Source organism: Peromyscus maniculatus, chromosome 4, assembly GCF_049852395.1.
Source record: "Peromyscus maniculatus bairdii isolate BWxNUB_F1_BW_parent chromosome 4, HU_Pman_BW_mat_3.1, whole genome shotgun sequence".
Lineage (NCBI taxonomy): Eukaryota > Metazoa > Chordata > Mammalia > Rodentia > Cricetidae > Peromyscus > Peromyscus maniculatus.
In genome coordinates this window covers 98,282,336-98,306,802 of record NC_134855.1, presented here as the reverse complement: position 1 = coordinate 98,306,802, position 24,467 = coordinate 98,282,336, and the positions used below count along the sequence as shown (strand labels likewise).

General features: G+C 41.9%; 2 protein-coding genes across 3 annotated transcripts; one reads left to right on the top strand and one right to left on the bottom strand.

Moving 5' to 3' along the window:
• Window positions 1-290: 290 nt before the first annotated feature.
• Window positions 291-18,002, bottom strand: Haus2 (HAUS augmin like complex subunit 2). Its single transcript, XM_006978678.4, has 6 exons — window positions 17,869-18,002; window positions 11,159-11,251; window positions 10,659-10,728; window positions 7,081-7,213; window positions 3,810-3,918; window positions 291-1,840 (listed from the first exon to the last, which is right to left on the bottom strand). The coding sequence occupies exons 1-6, from the start codon at window positions 17,959-17,961 to the stop codon at window positions 1,634-1,636; spliced, it is 705 nt and encodes a 234-aa protein (XP_006978740.2). The 5' UTR covers window positions 17,962-18,002; the 3' UTR covers window positions 291-1,633.
• Lrrc57 (leucine rich repeat containing 57) lies at window positions 17,937-22,554 on the top strand. 2 transcript variants are annotated; one of them, XM_076570454.1, is made up of 6 exons: window positions 17,937-18,299; window positions 18,393-18,498; window positions 18,606-18,744; window positions 19,377-19,645; window positions 21,450-21,635; window positions 22,134-22,554. In XM_076570454.1, the coding sequence occupies exons 2-6, from the start codon at window positions 18,415-18,417 to the stop codon at window positions 22,173-22,175; spliced, it is 720 nt and encodes a 239-aa protein (XP_076426569.1). In that variant the 5' UTR covers window positions 17,937-18,299; window positions 18,393-18,414; the 3' UTR covers window positions 22,176-22,554. The 2 variants fall into 2 exon arrangements, with proteins under 2 accessions (XP_076426569.1, XP_076426568.1); XM_076570453.1 differs by having other exon boundaries at window positions 17,942-18,081.
• The last annotated feature ends 1,913 nt before the right edge of the window (window positions 22,555-24,467 follow it).

Genomic DNA, 24,467 nt, shown 5'->3' with positions numbered 1-24,467 from the left:
ACATCGTGAGGCATTAATAGGAAATAAAAATACAAAACGACCAGGGATATTAATAGTGGTAATGTGATAATGAACATATGTATACACATAATACACAAGAAATCATACAAGGAAAATGACTAGATGTTAAAAGAGATTTGAGATGAAATACAAATAAGGATTTTGATGACTTGTCTGGGTGATGTTCAAAATCTCAACACCACTCTTGTATGGCACATTTATAAAGGCTGTAGACTTTTTCAAAATAATGATCTGTTGTTTTAATAGCGTTTTGTTTTTTTATGTGTGTGTGGGGGGGGCGTGTGGAGGGTAAGGATCCTGTGTTTTATGAACATCTACTTTACAATCTAACAGGTGAAGTCTTGTATTGAGAATGTGATGAACAGAAGGTTTGCTAAACTCCCATGACACAGAATGTAACAGTATGGAAATGCTGATGCACACATTTTAAAGGAAAACAGAACCCCGGTTAAAATATAAGCCAGAAGTACTTCCAGTACCAATGTAACAAGAACAGCTTAAGGCAGTTGTTACTGTCTCTACTTTAAGGATACTAGTGTCTATTTTATGAGTAGCCCTAGGTAGGTAAAATATATATTTTCCATTACAAACTTCTAAGTTTTAGCCAGATATGATGGCACATGTCTATGATTCCTGCACTTGGGAGGCTGAGGCAAGAAGTATCATGTGTTTGAGACCAGCCTGGGCTACACAGTAAGTTCAAGTTCTGCCTTGGCTACATATAAGAAGTATCAAAACAAAATTCTATCACAACATGCTCCCCCACCCCCACCTCCCACCCCCCACCCCAATCTTTCTTCTTTGCCTGCCAAGCTGCCAGCACACATCCTCAGCGCTTGTTTCTCAGGCCCTCCTGAGAACATAGCCAGGTTCCGTGATCTGCTAAGAGGTTATGTAAGACTTAGCATCATCACACTCACAGCTGTGAATTGGTACAGCAACCGAACTGTAACATTGTGAAATGCAGTCTACCACCAAAACTGTTATGGCTATGGTGCTCGAGAATTTTGCCAGAGACCAGTAACAAAGGTACTTTCTGCCTGGCATGTACCAACATCCTAGACTTGCAGAAGGAAAGCAAGTACCCCATATAAACCACACTGCACAGCCTGGTCACCCTGAGCCCTCCTCATCCTCCTATTACATAAGTTTCTAGCTGTGCCAGCCAAGGAACTACACTTTATCAAGCCTTCAAGGGAACAGACTGCTATGTGACTATTCTGCAATTTCCTAGGAACAGTCACCATAGAAGTTTTCAGACTCAGAAATACTCCACTTCAGAAACATTTTTAAAAGACAAAATACAGAATCTGCTGTCTGAAGAATGTTCAACTCACTTATAATAAGTTATTAAACACATATTTGACCTTTTTTAGCTTTACCAAAGAGAGGAAAATAGATGAAAAAAAGGTATGTGGATCCTAGGGATTGAGCTCAGGGTGTCAGGCTGAAGCAGGAGCTTTTTCCTGCTGAGACATCTGTCTGGTCCTGGTACTCCAATGAATAAGAGGGCTCTTGCAGTGTTGCTAGCCACAAAGCCTATCAAGATCCTTGTCACAATCACCTAGAAATGGACTTGACTACACGTAATTACCAAAAGTAAAGATGGCGATCACTTGGTGTTAACAGTTTGGGCATGGACTTTAGAAACGAAAGGTAAAGGAGGTACTACATCAAGTCTGTGAAGATAATTTTCTTCAGTCAGTATTTTGGGGATATCCAAGGAAATTTCCTTTTGTTGTTCTCGCCACCTGAGTATATTCTCTGCCAGTTCTTCCGTCTCGTTCACCAAAATATCCATCTTGGCTAAAGCCTTGCTCTGTAACATTTGAAATAAAGAGAAATAGAAAAAAAATCAGTTACTGATTATCATTATGTTAGAAACAGATTCATCAAAAATTAACATCTGATCTTTTCTAGTCCCTTACTATAAAAATTCCTTTAAAACTGTGTCTCTACCCCCACCCCAACCTACATATCTTATATCTGAATTCACTTCTCCTTTACCATCAATTTTAAACTCGATGCAAATAACCTCAGGCTTTCTCATTGTGCCTGGCTGGTCTGGAATTCACGGTAATCTCCTATTCCACCATCCCCAGTGCTACGATCACAGGCACAACCAAAGTTGTCTTAAACTGATGCTAAAGGTATAGGGTGATTAAAGTCTGCAATTCTACAATTTTCTTTTCTTCTGGTGCTGGAGATGGTGCAAAGGCCTTTCACGTACTAGGAAAGCACTATAGCAAGCTGATCCTTGGTCCTGAAAGTCTGTATTTCTAACATGTTCCACATGGTAATGATCCTCTCAATCCATACTTTGAGTGGCAGGGCTCAATCTAGTCTATTCACTTTTTTTTTTTCCATGAGTAAAGCACAGTGCTGACCAATCTACTCCTCTGTATTCTTCCTTTACAAAGTGAATATGGACTGGAATGATGGCTTAGCTGTTAAGAGCACACTGGCTGCTCTTCTGGAGGACCTAGGCTTGGTTCCCAGCACCCACATAGAAGCTCACAACTGTCTGTAACTCCAAACCCAGAGGATTTGGTATCCTATTCTGGCCTCTGAGGCATCAGACACACATGGCACAGACTACACGCAGAAAAAAACATGAATACATACAAACAAAACAAAAGTGAAAAACAAGGGTCTGGAGAGAGGCATCAGAGGGAGAAAGTGCTTCCTGGTCTTCCAAAGACCTGAGTTTGGTTCCCAGCACCCATGGCAGATATCACAACTGCCTCTAACTCTAAAGGATCCCACACCTCAGGCACCTGCACTCATACTCTATTGATTTTACTGATTCTTCAAACTAACTCTGAAAACTTTCTAAAGTCTTTCTATGTCCTATCCTGTTCCCAGTCCCCTGTACTGAAAGTAATCTTCCCTGTGATCAGCAGATAACAATTCCTAATCATTTTATTTTGTATTTACACAAATATAATCTTATGAAGTAAAAAGTATGTATCTTTGTAGGTATGGTGGCATATATCTAAATTCCCAGCACTTGGAAGGCAGAGGCAAAAAGACAGTTTGAAGCCAGCCTGGGCTATACAACAAAACCATGGGGGTGGGTAGGAGGAGGGAAGGGAGAAAGAAAATGAAAATCATGTTAAAGCAATACTTTAAATTTTTTTTTTTTTTTTTTTGTTTTGAGACAGAATCTTACTTTGTAGCTTAAACTAGTCTGGAACTCACTACATAGTGCAGGCTAGCCCCAAACTCCACAACAATCTTCCTCAGGCACCCAAGTACTAGAATTATAGGTGTAGGTTTCTTAACCATGCTTGGTTAAGAAAATGTTTCTTTTGCTTCATGATTTTATTAATGACTAACTGAAAAAAAAAAAGTGAAATTAGCCAAGCTCAGAAAGACAAACACCGGAAGTCTTGTCTCATATGTGTACTCTAGATTTGAACTGTGTGTCATGAATGTAAGGGAAACAGTGATGAGAGACAGGATAAAAAACGTAATAGAATACATGTGACATGCAAACAAAAGGAGACACTATCCAGAGGAAGCAAGAGGGCCAGGAAGAACTGGAGGAAAGAGATCAGAGAGGACAGCAGATGAGAATACAGTGGAACAAAGAGAAATGCACATCCATGTGAGAATGTCATGATGAAAAACATCGCTTTGTTTGTTAATTTAGGAGTCTGAGGTCAGCCTGAGCTACATGAGACTATCGAAAAAAATAAAATAAAAACCAAAAAAATTAAATGGGACGGTCACACAGTTGAGCTTCTAGTATAAGAACTAAGAGCAGCTATATTAGTAATACTCACCATTTGCTTTAGGTTTTCTTCTAAATGAGGGATATTTCTAATTGTTTCAAGATGGGTTTCCAATTTCTCAATGAAAGTCACAGCTAATTCCAACAAATGTACCATATCTCTGAAAGAGAGTGCATGGGTGAGTGTAAATTTACCCCAGGCTCCGTGTTTGAACACTCGGTCCCTATTGGGTGGTGCTGTTTGGGGACTCACTGGAGCTTTGGGGCCCAGGGACTAGATGGCAGATAGAGCTCAGTGGGGGGAGCCCTGGAAGGTGCTCTCCAGTTCCTGATCCACTAAGATGCGAGCAAGCCATGCCACAGTCCCGGCACCGGTAGAGCCGAAGAGAAAGGTCCCCCTCCCCCACCCCGCAAACATTACAGCTCTGTGAGCCACTGCGGCGGGCGGCAGGTGAGTCCCCGGTGGCGCCAAGTGTTACAGCTCTGAAGGGAAAGGCATCCTGGCAGTCAGGAGCCAAGAAATACCACACAGCTGCACCGCACAACAAACCTCACACAAGAGATTTACAGGGAAAACCCCAGAAGAATGGCTGCCTGGACGAGGGTGAGGGGTGAGAAGCACTAGAGAAGTGAGCAGAACACAGGGTTTCAAGAGGTTTTTTGGAGGGTGGAGCTTTCCAGGGTGGGGATTGGTGGGTTTTCAAGTCCAGGGCATTAGAGTGTTAGTGGGTGGAGCCTGAGTTAGAAGTCCTCAGGGGCAGGGCCCAGCCACTTGAACCAGCCACAATGCCGTACCTACAATGTAAACTGTAGACAAAATAAGCCTCACCTCAACTAAGTTGCTCTGTTAGTATTCTGTGACAGTGGTTAGAAAAGAAAAGCAATACAGGGAGGAAAAAAAATTAACTTTTCTTCTTCCTCCTCCTCCTTTTAAATATTTAGTTGGGGGGTTGGGGATTTAGCTCAGTGGTAGAGCGCTTCCCTAGCAAGCGCAAGGCCCTGGGTTTGGTCCTCAGCTGTGGAAAAGAAAAAAAAAATTATTTTGTGTGTGAGTGTTTTGCCTGCATGTGTCTATGCACCGCATGCATGCAGTACCCACGGTGACCAGAAGAGGGCATTGGATCCTCTGGAACTGGAGTTACTGAAGATTGTGAGCTGCCATGTGGGTGCTGGAAATTGAACCTGAGTCCCCTGGAAGAGCAGTCAGTGATCTTAACTGCTGAGCCATCTCTCCAGTCCCTTAACTTCTCTTCTTTAGTTGTTTTGTTTCTTTTCCTTTAATTAGGACTATTAATTTGAAATAAGCAAATCTAAGGAGCATCATTAACAAACATCCGAGCTAAATTGTGTAAAGCTATTACGTAACGTCCACCTCTCCTAGGCGGTGTCTCCTTGTGGAATTTACTGTAAGTCAGGAGACTTGCATGTGGGTTGTTATCATTGTTAGTCCTCGGAAGTTGGGCGCCCACCTGGGTAGTGTTTCCTGTAGTCCTTGAAAGTGGGTAAGGGAGATAATCTGATTCCAGAGAAAGCCTTTCCTGAGGCTGTTCTCCAAATACCTGGAATGTGTATGTCCAGAGAATGATCAGTCTACACTATTAGTCCTTCTTAGGGGAAAGTCAATTGGAAAAACTATGAAGGCACACATGATTTTCATAACAGAAGACAGCTGATATATAACAAGCCAAGTAACACCAAAAACTCCTTGGGATTTGGCTTCCTCTGGAGGAATTCCCTGATTCCTCCAGGTAGTGACTTTGCCATAACCAGCTGAGTTCTTATGGTATTCCTGCGGCCCGCAGCAAACTATCAATGGTGAAAAGGTTCTTCTCTTTCACTGAAGCAAAACTTAGATTGTCATCCAAATAGAAAAATGGAATGAGCCAAGCATTATGATTGGATCCTTTAATCCCAGTGCCCAGTGCTCAGGAGGCAGAGGCGGGTGGATCTCTGTGATTTCCAAGCCTGCCTAGTCTATATACCGAGTTCTAGAAGATCCAGGGCTACATAGAGAAACCTTGCCTCAAAAGAGCTAAAAAAGAAAAAGAAAAGTGGAAAAAAATATTATTCATGATAACCGAAATCTAACTGCTGGAAAACCCTCAGTGAAAATGGTTGTGGTGATACGTGTCTTTATTCCCAGCACTTGGGAGGCGGAGGCAGGAGGATCTCTGTGACTTTGAGATCAGCCTGGTCTACATAGTAAGTTTTAGGCCAGCCAGGAGGCACATATTTGAGCCCTATCTCAAAAATGAAAAAAAGGAAAAAGAAAACCCTCAATTGTTGGTAATAACCATCTCACATAAAGTCATTTCTCTAGACAAAACCTCATATTGGTTCAGAGAAAAGAGAAGACACCAAGGAAAAATACCACACTGAAAAGGTATCATATAATTTTTTTTGAATCTGCATTATAAAATCTTCAAAATCATTACTTAGTTCAGCTTTTTGCTGTTGGCTTTTGTTTTGTTTTTAAATCACTTGCCAGACACTTTGAGATATATTATCAGTAAAGGTAAGAATAAAGTCCACTTTTTTCATCCTCGGCTATACAGCAAGTTTGAGGCCAGTCTACATAAGACCCTGTATAAAAAAGAGGTATTTCCAGTTTTTGTTGCCTCCCCCTTCTGTCTTTTTTTTTTTTTTTTTTTTTTGGTTTTTTTTCTGAGACAGTGTGTAGCTTTGCGCCTTTCCTGGAACTCACTCTGTAGACCAGGCTGGCCTCGAACTCACAGAGATCCGCCTGCCTCTGCCTCCCGAGTGCTGGGATTAAAGGTGTGTGCCACCACCGCCCGGCATCCTTCTGTCTTTTTGAGACAGGGTATCCCTGTACTGAAACTCACTCTGTAGACCAGGCTGGCTCCAAACCCAGAGATCCACCTGCCTCTGCCTCCTCAGTGCTGAGATTAAAATCGTGTATCACCATGCCTAGCTTCAGTTTTTGCATCTTTTAATGTTTTATCTTTGTTAAATATCAACAGAATTTTTATACATAGGTAATGATAAATGTATTTCATAAAACGGTCTACACATAATAAAGCAGATCTTATCGTGCTGCATGTTAGGGATCTAATATTTTTCGTCAAAACCATGATTTATAATTCCTAAAACAATTAGCAAAACAAAGTCCTTTCTTTTCTTCCAGTTATAATTATTAAAAACAAAGAACACTTTCTGGTGTAATGTATCAACATTAGTAATGTTAATAAATACAACCAACAATATACTGTTTTGTGAATTATGCTACAACCTAACTGTAGGGCTAAACAACAGCTACTTTAAAAAGACACACAAAGGTCTCCGTTTCTGCTTCGGGCTCTAACCTGTGATAAACAGCTTCCAGGGGCAAGTTCTCCTGGCACGTGGGTCTCAGCAGTCTTTGCCTGACAGCCCGCTTCTCTTTCAGCACGGCTTCCAGATGGTCGCTCATGCTCTGCAGAGCGTCACACTTCTCAACTGCATAAACCAGAGATGGCAACCGCAGTTAGCGACAGGACAAGCATGTTTTAGAATCTTTTTCTTCCCACAGCACCAAGGCTGTGTCACACCGCAGGCACCGGATCCCAGAAGCCTGCCCACGCACCAGGGACAGATTCCGATCCCCCTGCCTGGGTGCCCCCCAAACAGTTTGAGCCAAGGACCTGCCTAGGCTCAGTGTGCCGGGCTCTGCTGACTCCCCATGGGAGACCCTGAATTTGGGAGATGTGAGGATGAGGGGTGGCTTGGGAGAGAGGGCTGGGGGGTGGGAGGAGGGAGGAGCTGTGGTATGTGGAGTGAGTAGAAAATTTCTTAGTAAAGAAAAACGAAAAAAAGGTAAAGAAAATATTCTATCTATCCTATAAAAAAATCTCTTTGTTGGTGACTGCAGAGATGGCTCAGGGGTTAAGGCCACTGGCTGCTCTTCCAGAGGACCCACATTGGCAGTTCACAACCATCTGAAATTCTAGTGCCAGGGGATCCTATGTCCACTTCTGGCCTCTGTGGGCACTGCACACACACAGTGCCCAGACACACACCCATACACATGAAATTAAGTAAAAACAACCCCAGTCAGCATTAACCTAAGGCTGGGTATAGTGGCACACACCTGTAGTCTCAGCACTCCTCAATCTGAGGCAAGAGGATCAGTGAAGTTAGGAGTTAGACCTAGTCTAGGCAAGAGATCCTTATCTCAAAAGCAGACAACAAACAAATAATCAAATAAATTAACTTCACAGTCTCTGAACACCTTTCTTACTTTTCTTTAGTAGCATCAATTTAATCTTCATTTTTGACTATCTTCTCTTATGTTTCCTACTAACAACCAAACTCTAGTACTAAATTCTTTCCTGTGTTTTTCAAATCTACTTTTTATTCTGCCTTAAATCCAGGGCCTATTTTCATATAATAATTATACAGTAATCATAAATTTTAAAATTTAATTTCCTCTCTCCCCATCTACATGCCCCTTTTGTTTTCAAAAGGACATGTTTGAGAGTAGATTAGAGACAGCATGACATTTTATTCTTAAAAACACAAAAATTACAATTGTGTATATGTATGTGTGTGCAGGAGTGCCTACATGTGTGCCACAGTACTACGTGACGGTCAGAGGACCACTGTCAGGAGTTGGTTCTCTCCTTCCATGTGAGTCCTAGGGATTAAACTAAGGCATCAGGCTTGATGGCAAGTGCCTTTATCTGATGAGCCATCTAGAACACCCATGATCTTTTATTCTTTTTTTGTTTGTTGTTTTCTTTGTTTTTCAAAACAGGGTTTCTATGTAGCCTTTGCTGTCCTGGAACTTGCTATGTAGCCCAGGCTCGCCTCAAACTCACAGAGATCCACCTGCCTCTCTCCTGAGTGCTGGGATCAAAGGTGTGTACCACCACTGCCATTGATCTTTTATTCTTAAAACTTTATTCCAAAAAAAAAAAAAAAAAACTTTATTCCAAGAACATATTCTTACGTAACTTATGTAACTACAAAACATTCCCAAATTTGGAATTTTTTTCTCAGAAAATTTATTCATTTTAACGTTTTTTGCAGTATTGGAGACTGAACCTAGGGCTTCATACACGCTAAACAAAGATTCCACCATTGAACTACATCCCCAAGCCTTTCCCCCCAATATTTATTTAAAGTTTTTAAAGATTATTAATTTATTTAATTCTGTGTATATGTGTGTATACGTGTGTTAGCACGTGTCACAGTGTTCATGTGGAAGTCAGAGAGCAACTTTTGGTCAGTTCTCTGCTTTCACTCTGTGGTCCCAGGATCAGAACTCAGTCATCAGGTTGAGCAGGAAGTGCCTTTACCCACTGAACCATCTAACTGACCGTTTGTTTTGTTGCATTATTATCTGTATGTGGGAGTGGATGCATGCACGCATGCCGCAGCACATTTACCAGAGACCAGAGCACACTTTTGGGAGGAGGTCCTCTCCTTCTACCGTGTGAACCCTGGGGCTAAACTCCAGTTCTCAGGGCCAGTGGCCTTTACCTGTGGAGATATCTTGACAGCCCTGGGTTTGTTCGCTTGTTTTCAGTTCTTCTGAGACAGGGTTTCTTTATGTAGCCATGGCTGTCCTGGAACTTGCTCTGTAAACCAGGCCAGCCTCGAACATACCAACCTCTGTCTCCTGAGTGCTGGGATTAAAGGCCACCATACTAAACATGGAGTGCTAGGGATTAAATCCAGAGCCTCATGAATGCTAAACAAGCACTCTACCAATCTCAGCTACATACACAGCCTTTCAGAAAATCTAACACTGATCTCTTGTCCTTGAGAAGCTACTGTGGTTTGGAAACTGTGTTGGGAGTTTAGTCTTCACTGTGGTGGTTCTGGGGGTGGCGGGCGCTTCAAGAGGAATGGGGAGCAATTAAGTCAGTTAGGGCTAGGCCCTTGTAAAGAAGTTAGTTCAACTCATTTTCAAGACCCCTCCCTGCTGGATATGGCGGCATATGACTTTGATCCCAGGATTTAAGAAGCAGTGGCAGGTAAATTTCAGAGGCTTAAGGCCAGCCTGGTCTACACAATGAGTTCCAGGCCAGCCAGGACTTCATAATGAGACACTGTCGCAAAACTGCACAAAACAAACAAAAACCCTTCCTGCTGCAGAGTGCTATTATTTTACTACTTTTTTTAAGTTTTATTTTTATGTGTATGGGTGTTTTGCCTGCATATATGTATATACTTTATGTGTGTGCCTGATGCCCATGGACATGGATTTCTCATGATTGGAGTTACAGATGGTTGTGAGCTGCCATGTTGGTGTCTGGAACTGAACCTAGGTCCCCTGGAAGATCAGCCAGTGATCTTAACCAAAGAGCCATCTCTGCAGTTCATCACTCTATTTCTTACACTTTGCTTGCTTGCCCTTTAAAAGGACATCAAAACTTGGTTCTGCCTGGCTTCTGGTTACTGGTTAGTTCTCCTGGACTGGGTGTTACAAAAGAGTGGGACTGACCCTAATTACTCTGGATTCTTGTCCTACAATATGATGTCCTCTAGCCACCAGCTCTGGTGCTGGAATGGCATCCACCATGTGGACCTTACCATTGTTGAGCTATGTACCTTGAAACCTCCGAAACTATAAGCGAAATAAATCTTTTTTCATTGTACATTATCCAGCCTCAGATATTTTCTTATGGCAACAGAAAAGGAGATTAATGGAGGAGCCAACCCGGTCACTTTCTATATGCTATTTTTACTAGTCAAGTCAACTGGACTTGTTCCAAACTAGCCAAGGCTAAACAGTAAGAAAACAAAACAAAACAAACAAAAACCCTGAAAACATATTAGTTATGAGACAATACCTGGGAAAGGTTATGACATTAGAATTCTGCCGCCTGGTGGTTATATACAATAATTCAAGATCAAGCTGAAATCCTAATGGTTATTCTCTTAAGCAACAACTTACCCAAATAGGAAGGATGAGTAAGATCTGCTGTATCCTTTTCCAGTTTCAGAAGTTCAATTTCCAGGTTGTTCTACATGATGAACAAGAGGAAATTTTAGCTCACTCAGCAAATGTCCTGAAGTTCAAGGCTTCAAACACTGATAAAAAAGACATGCTAGGGAAACACAGTATAAGACATCTACATGTTCCTTAAAATGAGATGGAAGGATGGTTTATATAAAAGCCAGGGTATACCACTGGAACTTTTCATTTTGGTATCCTGATTCCTGTTATTACAGTAACTACTACATGTACCTACCAGCCAGGCACCAGGCACTGTTTTAATTGCAAAAGAATGCTATTCAAACCAATTAAAAGGTTTTTTGTTTGTTTGTTTTAGAGTTGGGCATCAAACCCAGGACATTTTGTATGCTAAGCATCCACATTTTCTCTGAACTACACCCCAGCATACTACACGTTTTTTTAAATGGAAAAATAGAAGTGAAAAGCTCATAATTTACCTGGGAAATTTCAGCTTGAATATCTGAGATCTGCTGTAATCTGGAGAAGTTCACAAAGCAAGGAGCTGTTTTCTTAGATATATCTAACATCTCCTATTGGTGAATGAACAGGGAAAGTATAGTAAGTTACAAAAAGTATGCACACTAGAATAACACACACAAGGGACTAAAAATAACACTGTCATCAGGCAGTGGTGGCACATGCCTTTATTCCCAGCACTTGGGAGGCAGAGGCAGGAGGATTTCTGTTAGAGGCTAGACTGGTCTACAGAGAGAGTTCCAGGGCAACCAAGGCCACATAGAGAAACCCTGTTTCAAAAAAAATAAAATAAAAGTAACATTATATCCAAAACTGCACCTAACACAAAGAAGGCATTAAAACTGTAGCAATGAATACCTTCTGTTTTTATTTCATTTTGATGATATCTAATATAGCCCAAGTTAACCTTGAGCTTGCTATGGCCAAAGGATAACTTCGAACTTCTGATCTTCATAACTCCACTTCCCAAGTATTCAGTATAACACCGGGATATTGTGTATGTGTGTGTGTTTGTGCACACTGGAGTGCATGTTTTATGAATGCATGCTCATATACATGCACATATGTGTGTATTTTTGTGGTGGCCAGAAGTCAACATTTGGTGTCTTCCTCCATCATTTCTCCATCATACTTTTTGACCAAGTCTCTCACTGAACCCAGAACTCACATTTAGAGAGAGGTAAATTAGGAGATGGTTAGCCTAGGACTCTATTTGGTTTTTGTTATGTACAATCCCCACTTGTAACAATGTGCTTGGCACACTAGCTCCTTTCCTTGCTTATGCTAGGTACATGTACTTCTCTTCAAACAGTGCACACAGCAACCTTAGAATCCTCTAGAACTCCTCACTTGTACTGCGCTACATGTACTCTCAAGCCTGAACAATAATATAGTTTCTCTGCCTCTGGTAAGAAGCAAATTTAGGCAGTAAAGAACATTTTGGCCTGAACTGGAATGTACAGAAAGGCAGATGACTGAGTCCTCTAGTGTGGGAGCCCGTTCTGGGGTTCCTCGTGGCTTTACCCAGCAGGTCCACATACAGGATGATCAGGACCACGGGCCTGAGTGCAGGTGTCTGAGATGGCCTGCACTTGGCTGTGCTGGGGGAGGAGGTCTTTTGCTCCACCCCTTGGCATCTCTATAAAAACCCTGGGGCAGAAACAGTCAGGGCCCGTTGGAAAAGGTTCCAGGCCCTCTAGAGGCTATCCTTTATTTTCTATCTGTTTATCTCCGCAAGATTCTCCGCTATAAATCCTTCTATCTAATATTTCCTGCTGCTCGCACTCAAGAAAACTCTGGGGAGCTGTAGGGTTGGTGGGTAAATGCCCCACACTCTAGTAAACCTTTAGGGGAAAGCCCACTACTATTGTATGCCTGTGCATAAATGGGTCTATATCTTAGGAACTTGTCTCTTGCTGTGATTAAAAAAACATAACCAAAGAAACTTATAAAATAAAGTGTTTAATTTGCATTATGAATTTGAGAGAGTTAGAGTCCATAATTGTATTAGTCAGGTTCTCTAGAAGAACAGAACTGATAGAATGAATCTCTATGTCTATAGAAGGGCATTTATTAGAGTGGCTTACAGACTGTGGTCCAGTTGGTCCAACAAAGTCTGTCCGCCAACAGAAAGTCCAAGAATCCAGTAGTTATTCAGTCCACAAACTGGATGTCTCAGCTGGTCTTCAGTAGATGCCAGGATCATGAAGAAATAGGCTCTAATGCCAGTCAGGGAATGAAGTTGCCAGCAAGAATAGGGCAAGCAGGCAAAGAACAAGCACGTCTTTCTTCCATGTCCTTATCTAAGCCACCATCATCAGTGTGGCCCAGATTAAAGTTAGATCTTCCCACCTCAAAAGATCCAGATTCAAGGTGGCTCTTTCTACTTCAAATGGTTTATTAAGAAACATCTTAGCAAGGAGGTGTGGCTCACTCCTTTAATCTCAGCACTTGAGAGGCAGAGGCAGGCAGATTTCTGAGTACAAGGCCAACCTGGTCTACAGAGTGAGTTCCAGGACAGCCAGTGCTACACAGAGAAACCAACGAAATAAAACAAAATCTTTGCCAGGTGGTGGTGATGTAAACCTTTAATCTCAGCACTTAGGAAGCAAAGGCAGGTGGATCTCTGTGAATTTGAGGCCAGACTAGTCTACAAAGTGAGTTCTAGGACAGCCAGATCTGTTATATATAGAGAAACCCTGTTTCAAAAAAAACAAAACAAAACAAAACAAAACAAAACAAAAAAATCCCTCAGGTGGGTCAAGCCTCTTGGGTTTTAGTTAATTCCACAATGTAGTCAAGTTGAAAACCGAGAGCAGCCATGACAAGTTCACCCCTTGTCAACTTGACATACAATCGTGCTTACTTTCCAAATGAAAACAATAATCAGATCATAATTATACCTAACATGATATAACAATCACATAAACAACTGCAAACAATATAAATTTTAGAACAGGTGGCAATGTCCCTAGAGGGACATTCTTTTAGTGCCTCAAAACTTAAAATATGATAACCACTGATACTCTCTTAATTAACATTACATTACATGATAAAGAAATCAAGGAAAGAAAACAAATATTTGCACAAATACGTTCTTAACAAAATATGACAGAAACACTCAATTACAATCCTTGTTTCTGCAAACGGTCACATAGCCTTAGCTGGTATTTATAACTACCTCCTTCTACTACCCATTCTGTATTTCCTCCACCCTCAGCAGGTCCTGGTTCTTTTCCCGGAGGAGTGACCCATACTTTCATTCTTGATGGATCTGTGCCCTTTGTCATCCTGCCTGGATTAGGCCATTGTAGCTTCCCATTGACTTTAATCATAGGACATGGCAGCACCAAGAGACTCCGTAAAGGATCTCCCACACTCCAGACATAATTTGTCACCCCCAGACCACAGGAAGTAAATGTAAGAACATGACACCCACATTCCCAAGAGGTGGGGTGGGTGGTTTTTGGTCTTTCAATGGGTTATGGATATTTGTCATTGTTTAGAGTGGCTGGTTACAAGCTGTTACTAGTAATGGTCAGGCAAAATTCTGAACAAAGGAGTTTAGATTCAGGGTTCTTGTTTTGAAAAGAAAAAAAGGAGGATACAGATATAATAGGATAAAAGGGTAGATTATTGAATCTACTTTGAAAAAAGATACAGATATGATAGGATAAAAGGTAGATTATTCAATCTACTTTGCAAAGAAAAAAGGGAGGATACAGATATCATAAGATAAAAAGGTAGATTACTGAATCTACTTTTAAAAAGCAACTGCTAGTTTTAAATATTTTACATTGGATTTTATATAATGTATACAAATTTGAGATTAATTTTGTTAGAACATACTGTACATACATTTTGTTTTGTTTTTTTGTTTGTTTGTTGAGACAGGGTTTCTCTGTGTAGCTTGTGTAGCTTTGCGCCTTTCCTGGGACTCACTTGGTAGCCAGGCTGGCCTCGAACTCACAGAGATCCGCCTGGCTCTGCCTCCCAAGTGCTGGGATTAAAGGCGTGCGCCACCCGGCACTATACATACATTTTTAATCTTGTTCAAGGTACTGTACCTACACAACTCATTTATCAATGTAATGCAAATTTCAAGTCCTTGAAAGTTATTATTACAAACTCTTTAGCATAATGAAGAAATGCAATAAAACTTGTAGTCACGTTAGGTATGTTTTCAAGGTCAAACAGATATTTTAGATAGACATGTCATCTTAAAACACTTCAGATATCTACAGAATATGGCATTTAAGATGTTTTAACAACATAGGTTCTTTTTTTTTTTTTTTTTTTTTTTTTTTTTTATGACAATGAAACATGTCTGCTCCTGGCAGCACCAATCTACTTCAGAGAAGATGATGGGCATCAAAGAAACTCCATATGGAGTTTACTTTCTTTGTGGCAAAAGTAAGCCACTGGTAAGAAAGTCCTCTTGCCTCAAATGCTGACAGTTGCTGTCCAAACTGGATAAGCAGGAAACAATAGAGAGTGACTCCAAGCCTTGCAAAGACAAGGTGGGACAGTCCTTCAAAACTCCTGCTTCATAAAAAAGTCTGTTGAATATTCTAGGCCTGTAGGATGAAGATGGATGCCCCAACATTGCAAAGGAACCTTGGAGGACTTGTCCAGGTGGCCGGCTGTTTCTGTCATTTCTCATAATTTTTGGAAGTTGATTGCTTGCACTTCCTGTTTACTGAAGTAATGTTATTTCCTTCTCAGGTCTCTGGAGTTGAAGAGTAGATAGTTATAGTTTTCCTTGTAACAAATTCAGAAAAGAAACTCACTAAAGAGGTATAAAGTGTGTAAGTTTGAGAGACATCAAAAGATAGTTTTCGGTTGGTAATACAAGTTAGGATAGAAAGTGAATTAGGTACAACACTTTGGACTCACCAAAATAGGATAAATAATAAAGTACTTTCTCTGAATCTGTCAAGTGTTAATGGACTAGACATTATTGATGTAATTATTGCCTATATATTATATATAGTTATTGTACTTATTGTATATAATTTTTCTTATATTAGGTATAATCTTTAGCCACAGAGGCCAGGCAGTGGTGGCTCACACCTTTAATCCCAGCATTCCAGAGGCTGAGGCAGACAGATCTCTGTGAGTTCAAGGCCAACCTGGCTACACAAGATTGATCCAGTCTAAAAGAGAAACAGACACATGCCTTTAATCCCAGCACTAGGGAGGTTGAGACAGGAAGTGATATGGCTGGGTGGAGAAAGGAATATAAGGCGAGAGGAGACAGGAGCTCACTCTCTTTTGGTTGAGGATTTGGTAGAGGTAAGAACTCTGGTGGCTGGCTGCTCTGCTTCTCTGATCTTTCAGCTTTCACCCTGATATCAGACTCCGGGTTTTCATCAGTAAGACCAATTAGGATTTGTGCTACACTGTTACTCCTTTCTTAGCATGTTGGCCTAAGGGCACTGGAAGCCTAAAGTGATCAATGGAATGTTTGTTGTGTTTCCTGGCAGGCACTCCCCAGCTCTGTAACCAACAGAACTTAAGGTCACAGGAATAGGAAGCAAAAAATTCCCTAGTGGGTCACTGGGGGTGATAGTGAGTGTAATCAATTCCTTTCCACCCACCGCTATGAGAGAAACTGTATCCTATACTGGATGCTGATTCAAAGTATGGACTGCCCTCTGGAGAACCCTGCCCCAGCCTCCAGGTTGCTGTCTCCTGACTGGAGCTGTAATTGTGTCTTCAAAAGGCCATTCCATTGTTCTATCAGGCCAGCTGCTCCAGAATTGGGGGAACATGGTCAGACCAGTGCACGCCTTGATCGTGGGCCTGCTGTTGCTCTTCAAAAGATAATACGTCAAAAAGGAGAGGGTTCTGGGATCTAATTCTGCCAACTTGCTCGGTGATATTGGAGGACTTTCTTGGTCTTTTTCGATGTCTCTTTTTTGTTTGAGACAAAGTCTCCTCACTCTGTACCCTAGACTAGCCTTTAACTCTGAGCAATCTTCCTGCTTCCACATCTCCCAAGTGCTTAGATTACAAGTCTTGTATCCACACATCTGGCTGTTTCTATTTCTTCAACACTTTAGTATTTCAGAAGTCGCTAAGGACTCTTACATGAATTTAAAAAAAAAATCTCCCATCAAGTCTGCATTAATAATTTCTACAGATGATTTACCAACTTTCATAACTTCTCTTTTGGTTTCTGTTTTTGTTTTTTTGAGACAGGTTTCTCTGTCTGTCCTGGAACTCATTTTGTAGACCAGGCTGGCCTCAAACTCAAAGATCTGCCTGCCTCTGCCTCCACAGAGTGCCAAGACATCGGCTTCAACTTCTTTTTTGTATCAGTTTCCTTCCCTTCAATCTTAATGTCCTTGGTCTCTCCCAATTCCTTTCTGTCATTTTCTATTATTCCTTCAAATGCTTCCCTCATTCTCATTCTCTCTCTCTCTCTCTCTCTCTCTCTCTCTCACACACACACACACACACACACACACACTTTTATAAGATGCTCCTACAAAGTCCCCACTGGAGTTTTTCTGTATTCAGGGCCTCTTACCCCAAATATGGTTCAGTAATTCCCATAAATAGGCGTTACTGGAAAAGCTTGTTTTAAATACCGGCCAGTATCTCTTTCTTACTGTCTCCCGCTCTACAGTATAGAGCAGCGGTTCTCAACCTGTGGCTCTCAACCACTTCTATAGAGGTCGAACGACCGATCTTCGCTGGGGTAGCCTACGACCATCGGAACACATAGATGTTTATGTTATGATTCATTGAAGTAGCAAGATTACAAAGTAGCAACGAAAATAACTTTATGGTTGGGGTCATCACAACATGAAGTGTTGTTATTAAAGGGTCACCGCAGCCTTGGGAAGGTTGAGAATCGCTGGTCTAGTGGAAGTAGATCAGAGGAAGGGGGAAAAAAAAATGCAGAGCGCTGTTCCATCTCCGACAACCAGCCCGGGATAACCTGCAGGCACTCAAAACACAGCGTCCTGGGAACGCCACCTACTCCGTCCCTCACCCTTTAAAAGAACCCGCGGGAGAATGGTCGCGGCCGCGACCTCCAAGGGCGGCGCTACCCGCTACTCAACACAGCCCTCCACCGCCTCCCGCACGGCGGAGCCACGAACGACACCTCACAGCGGAATTCTGTCGCCCCCTTGATGACGCCGCGCAGCCCCCCGCGTACCTCGGTGACTATCCCCGAAGCCACCCAGTGGTTCAGCAGTAGCCCAGCTGCACTCGGCGCGGACGCCGGGTCCCACGGGTTCGCGGCAGCCATGGCTCCCACACACCCCCGGAGCCGGCGCGAGGCGTGAGAGGCACCCAACGAACGGTCGCGCGGCTTGATGATGTCACAGGGCGTTCCCGCCCGGGCGGAAGCCCTGGGAGCGCGTCTCAGGCGAGCGCGGGTCCCGGGTGTTCCCTGGCGGAGCCTGCTCTGCACCTAGCCGTAGGAGGCGAGTCTCGAGCTCCCTGATCCCGCAGTGGCTCCCGGAGGCTCCCTGGCCTTAGCTCGGCTGCCAGAGCAGCGGGACCTTGTGGTAGCGCTGTCTACTAGCCTGCTTTCTCCTTGCCGCCCTCTTTGGCTGCCCCCTAGGAAGTAGGGCTAGGCAGAAGGTGACAACGGGGACAGGAGACCCAAACGGGAGGTTTACCCGGGGGCTGTTATGTCTAGACTGGGGCGGTGACAGCTACGCTTCTTTCCCGCAGGGAACTGAGCCGCGGCGCTAGGATGGGAAACAGTGCCCTCCGCGCTCATGTGGAAACAGCGCAGAAAACTGGTGTCTTTCAGCTTAAAGACCGTGGTCTGACCGAGGTGAGAGGAGAGGGGACCGACCCAGAAACTAAAAGGGAGAGGGATGGCGCGGGGTGTCGAAGTTTATTGGTGCGGGATTTTCCACGCTGTGAACTCCCTTTCTCCAGTTCCCCTCAGAGTTGCAGAAGCTGACAAGCAACCTTAGGACCATCGATTTGTCCAACAACAAGATCGACAGCCTTCCGCCCCTGCTAATAGGAAAGTTCAGTCTGCTGAAGAGCCTCTCCCTCAACAACAACAAACTGAGTATGGCTTTTGTGCCTGGCTAGCTTTTGCTAGTGATCAGCAGTTATGAAGGGTGCTTTTCCTCGTACAAGCTGATTTTGTTATGAAATCAGTTCAGGGGATGCAGAACGTTAGAGTATTGAAGCTTTCTGCCTCTTGCAATTAAATCTACACGCCTCCTTGCATAGCATAATCATTATTACTAGGTTAACTTGGACTTGCAAGACTTATGGGATGCGATGTAAACAGTTACCTAATATGGGGGCAGGGTGGAATTGGAGGCATTCCCAAACCTCCCTAGATTGTTGTTAGAATATACCTAGGCCCCTTTACAAAACAACACTATTATACACATAAATGCTTGTCTGCATCTTGATGGCTCCTTAATCTTCTGAACACTGTTGGTAAAGTGTGATACCTAAACTTGACATGTGCAAATCCTATGTAAGAAGCGGGGACTGGTGATTTGGGCCTGGAATCCCAGCCACTCAAGAGGCTGAGGCGGAAGGACCATTATTTCAGGGCCAGCCTAGACAACTTAATGAGACCCTGTCTCAAAAATAGAAACAAAAACAAAGTGGAGCAGGCTGCCATCTGTCTTTTCATAAACTTGAGTTCTATCAGATTTTTTTAAAAAATTTTTTCTTCACCAGCTGTTCTACCCGATGAATTATGTAATCTGAAAAAACTAGAGACTCTAAGTCTAAACAACAATCACCTGAGAGAGCTACCGTCTACCTTTGGGCAGCTTTCTGCCCTGAAGACCCTGAGCCTCTCTGGGAACCAGCTGGGAGCACTACCACCTCAACTCTGTAGCCTGCGACATCTGGATGTGGTAGATCTCTCTAAAAACCAGATTCGGAGCATACCTGACACTGTGGGGGAGCTGCAGGCCTTCGAACTCAACCTCAACCAAAACCAGGTCAGTTCTTTGTGTGTCTGTGTACGACCCGCCCCCACCCCCACCCCAGTGTGTGTTTGGGTTTATGGTCTCCTGAAACTTTCCTCTTCCTTAAGCGCTGATACCAGAAGCTAAAAGATATACTTCATAAGCTGAAGTTATTTCAATGCCCAATGTTACTGAGTGGGTTGATAGTTCAAGGTGTTTTGAGGGAGAACAGAGCAACAGGGTGAGATATTTTTTTTTTTTTTAAAGTTGGAAGTTTGGCAAATCTTCAGTTCCTTTCCACACCACCAATCATTTAGTGAAGAGCCATGTCAGGGATGGAATAGTGCAGGGGTGAGACTTAAACGCATAGAATCTGAGATTCAGACATCATTTTTTTGTTGTTTTGTTAAATATGCATCCTTTTGTTGAAAAATCCTTAAGTGATAGTTTTTCTGGAGCTAGCTTATCATTGGACAACTTTACAACTGAAATGTTTTGCCTTGTTTTGAATCTTCTTGGTTAACATTTGTCTGGGGAAGCACTCTGCTCTAGACAGGAGGCCTAGTGATGAACATTTGAGATTAGGTAGCCCTTAGTTTCTGTAGCCACTATGCTTCCACTTATGTACATCAGCTACCATGGACATGTTGTTACTGTGCTGGACCAGAGTTGACATTATGACAGTCAGCCTTTGAGGTTGGCTTCATTTTTTCCCTGAGATCTTTAGGGGGAAAACTGTCATCTATTAAGCATTAGTTAATAGATTAATCAATATTTATTAATATTAATCAATAGATTAATCAACTATTAAGTATTAGTTGATGACTTATTCTACATTCCCTATGGCTAGACTGTGTAGTTGGAAGGTTTCTCAGACCTTACTTGAATAACCTGGGGAGCTTAAGGTCATCTTAGTATTTGATTCAGTGAGAGAGAGGTCTAAGAATCTGCATTTGCACAAAGTTCCCAGGTGATGGTTGGAAATACCAGGCAGTCAACAGAATTTGGTGACCTGGGGCTGGAGAACAGCTGAGTGGTACAGTAATTATGTGGCATGCATGAGACTCTGGTTCATCCTGTAACATGGGAAGGAAAAAACTTGGAGCATTCAATTGGCCAAAGTGAACGGATCAATAACAAAGTGTTTGGTATTGACCTAGAGGGCCTACACAATGCTGTTGAATGGGCGTGTCGAGTCCATTACTTGAGTCATCCAAATGTCTTAGTGAAAATTGTAGATACAAACTGTACTAGAGGTTAGTAGATAGAACTGTTGATACGATTCTGAGGTCATAAGTGAAATGGCTTTAAGAATGTTTTCTAGAAGGTTGAGAATGTAAAATGTTAAGCATTAGGGGTTTCTGCTTGAAAATAATAAAGATGTCAAAACAAAATCAGGAGAAATTCAAAAGAGGAAAAATCGAGTGTCACGAACAAAGGGGAGTCTCAAGAAAAGGACCAATAGTCCAGTCGGGTGCAGCAGTGCATGGGAAGCATGGATGGAATCTTTTGGTTTGGGTATTAAAATGTTTGTGTGGTTGTTCTGAGTGGCAGGTTACCGGCAAACTTTTTCCTTGAACTTACATGATTCTCATGTTTTTTATAATAAATGTACAGTGCCTTTATTATTAGTTTTTATTTCTGAAATGCTACTGGTATCCTTCAAATCGTTTGAAAGTGGAGGAGTAACAGAAGGTATGTTAACAGAGGCTTCTGGAATGAGTAGGCAGTGAGAAACTGGAGGCGTGGAAGAAGAGCTAGGACCCAGGCAAGGTTTGCTACAGTAGTAAAAGTAGCCATTGTGCTTTTTGTACTCTCACTGTTGTGTTGTCCACAGATATCTCAGATCTCAGTGAAGATATCCTGCTGTCCTCGCCTCAAAGTGCTCCGATTGGAGGAGAACTGTCTGGAGCTCAGCATGCTTCCCCAGAGCATCCTCAGCGACTCCCAGATTTGCCTGCTCGCTGTGGAAGGCAATCTCTTTGAAATAAAGAAACTTCGAGAACTAGAGGGTTATGATAAGGTGTGTATAAGCATCTTCTTCATTTCTAGTGTCTGTACCAGAGAAATGCTGAGGTAACTAGGTGATGTCTACAGTTAGCATCACCAGGTTCATACTTTGGAGGTAGTTCTAAGACTTGGTCAGACTGTATTGTGCCAAGGTGACTTTCTCTACATTCTGCTTATTGTAAAGCACCTTTTTATGCTTTCTAGTAAAATACATGAAAAAAAAATCAGTGTGTTTTAATAATCAAATACTTTGCTGGGTGTGGCAGCATGGCTTTAATCCCAGAATTTGGGAGGCGGAGGCAGGCAGATAGACCTCTGTGAGTTCAAAGGCCATCCAGGGCCACATAGTGAGAATCTGTCTCAAAAAGGGAGAAAAAAAAGTAAATTTTGTATGTAATGAACCAAGTCAAATTAAAAAGAAAAAAAAAAAACATAAAAGCCTAAGTTTAAAAATACTCTTATATTTGCCCATACCAAATACCATATGTATATTTTTCTTTCATGTTTTTAGTACATGGAGAGGTTCACAGCCACCAAGAAGAAATTCGCATGATGTTCTCCAGGACAGTTAAGGAACTTTAAGGACACTGACTTGGAACCTCTGTTGGAATTTGGCCGAGTTAAAGGCTCCTGATGTTGGAGACACTCCAGATTACATTTCATTTAATGACTTTTTTCCTTTTAAGGACTATCTCAGATAAGCTAAAGGAAAAAGACTTAGACAGGAAGAGCCCTTCATTTTGAGCCAATGGACAGGGCGATGGCCAATGTTGATCTTCAAAACCATCATTGTTAGTTGGGCTCTAAGAACCAGTAGGTTGTTGCTATTCATGCAGTGAGGAATTGCTGCCTGGTAACAGAATGACTCCACACCACAGCTAGAGGTTTTGTTGAGTTACGTCGTGCCAGCTTTCATAAAGTCAGTTACCACATCTCTGTGTTAACACTTCATGTTTTTATGAAATTCTAATTTGTGGGAAACTTGTATGGCTAAGGACGTATGCTTTTGTTCCAACCCATCAATTCAATAGGAGTGTTTCCACTTGGAAGTTGGGAGGTACATAAATATGTAGCCATCTTAAAGCACGCTTTGTCAAGAGGAACATCAGCACAACAGCCATCAAGGAATGTTCCCCAAGGCTGCAGCAGCAAATTTTCTACTATTGCAGGTGCCTTACTGGCAGAAGGCTCCGAAGAGCTAAAAGTATATGCAAAAATTGTATAGTTTTTGGTTTTTAGATAGGTGTTTGCTATCTAGCCCAGGCTGGCCTCAGACTTACAATCTCCCCATGTCTACTCCTTTAAGTACTGGATTATAGGCATGCGCCAGACTCAGCCTACCTGTAAGATTTTAAATGAATTTTAATAAGATTTTCCTGAAGCTTTGTTAAAAATCATGTGTTATTTCTGGTAATTTCTCCCCCTTTTGTATTTATAACTGTACTAATCAAATTACCTTCAAGAAAACCATTGCTATAATATTTTAAAGTAACCTATGTTTATCATGGTTATTCTCTGAATGAGGGGATATACTAAATAAAATATTTTTAATGAACTTTAGAAGCAATGTTAATCATTTAAAGAAGAACTTATAATCAGTTGAGTGGTCCTTTGTTCTTTGAAAGTAAACTGGGAATATATTTCACGCTCTTGTTTGGTTTCATGAGCAGTGAAACCCAACTGATGTCACTCAGATGTTTCTGAGGAACTGGGAATCATGTTAAGAGAATGTAAAAGTACACACTGAGAGATTTCAGATTATCACTGATAAGAACATTGCAAAGCAATCCCCAGGACTGGTTTCTGAAGTCTTCTCTTGGCTAAAGATATACTGGTAGTTCTCAATAATAGTTAAAACTAGCTTAAAGTTGAAAAACCACAAGAGCTTACATGAAGCAGGCTTTCCGACCTTAAATTTGATCCAGGTGTTCTTTCCCCCCATGTTGTTCTCTATATTTGGGGGCAGGTGGTGTCAGTTTATCAGTATCATGAAGGTTTTTTTGTTTGTTTTTTTTCCCCTCAGATTTATTTTTCTGTGAGTTTTCTGCAGTGGTCAGGATACTGGATACCCTAGAACTGGAGCTACAGATAGCTTTGAGCTGCCATGTGGGTGCCGGGAACAGAACCAAGATCCTCTAGAAGAGCCTCAAATGTTCTTAACCACTAAGCCAACTAACTAGCTCTCTAGCTTGTTTTTTAGTTTAATATGTATTGTTCTTGCTGATCCACTGAGCAGCTGACTTCTCTTGGCATTTTACCAATACCTCTCACTTAAAAAATCCGAACTTACAAATTTAATAACTTAGATGTATTCATTTGTGTTCCCCACTACTGTGAGAATCACTAAGTACCACCTTTTCTTCAGTCTCAAATGCATGTCCAACCATACCAGATTATACTGCTCCAGAATGCTTTAGTGTTGTTGTTCAGTCAAGAAATGCCCTCTGACTTACTTGGTCCTGCCCTATATCTAAGCTCCTTCCCTAAATCTAATCCGAATTAACTGTTCTCCAATCTGCTGATAGAATGCTTTCCATATCCTATATTTATCTCTCTTGCTAGACTAAAGTGCTTGAGGCTAAAAACTATATAAAGTAAGGGGCTAGAAAGATAGTTCAGTGATTTAAAGTACTTGTTCTTGCAGAAGACTCAGGTTTAGTTCCTATACATACATGGTGGTTCACAACCACCTATAACTCCAGTTCTAGGAGATCCAACAGCCTCTTCTGGCCACTGTGGGCACTAGCCATTCATGTGCTGCTGGAGATTATATATATATATATATATATATATATATATATATATATATAATCTCCAGGTCTAACATTCATACACAAAATCTTAA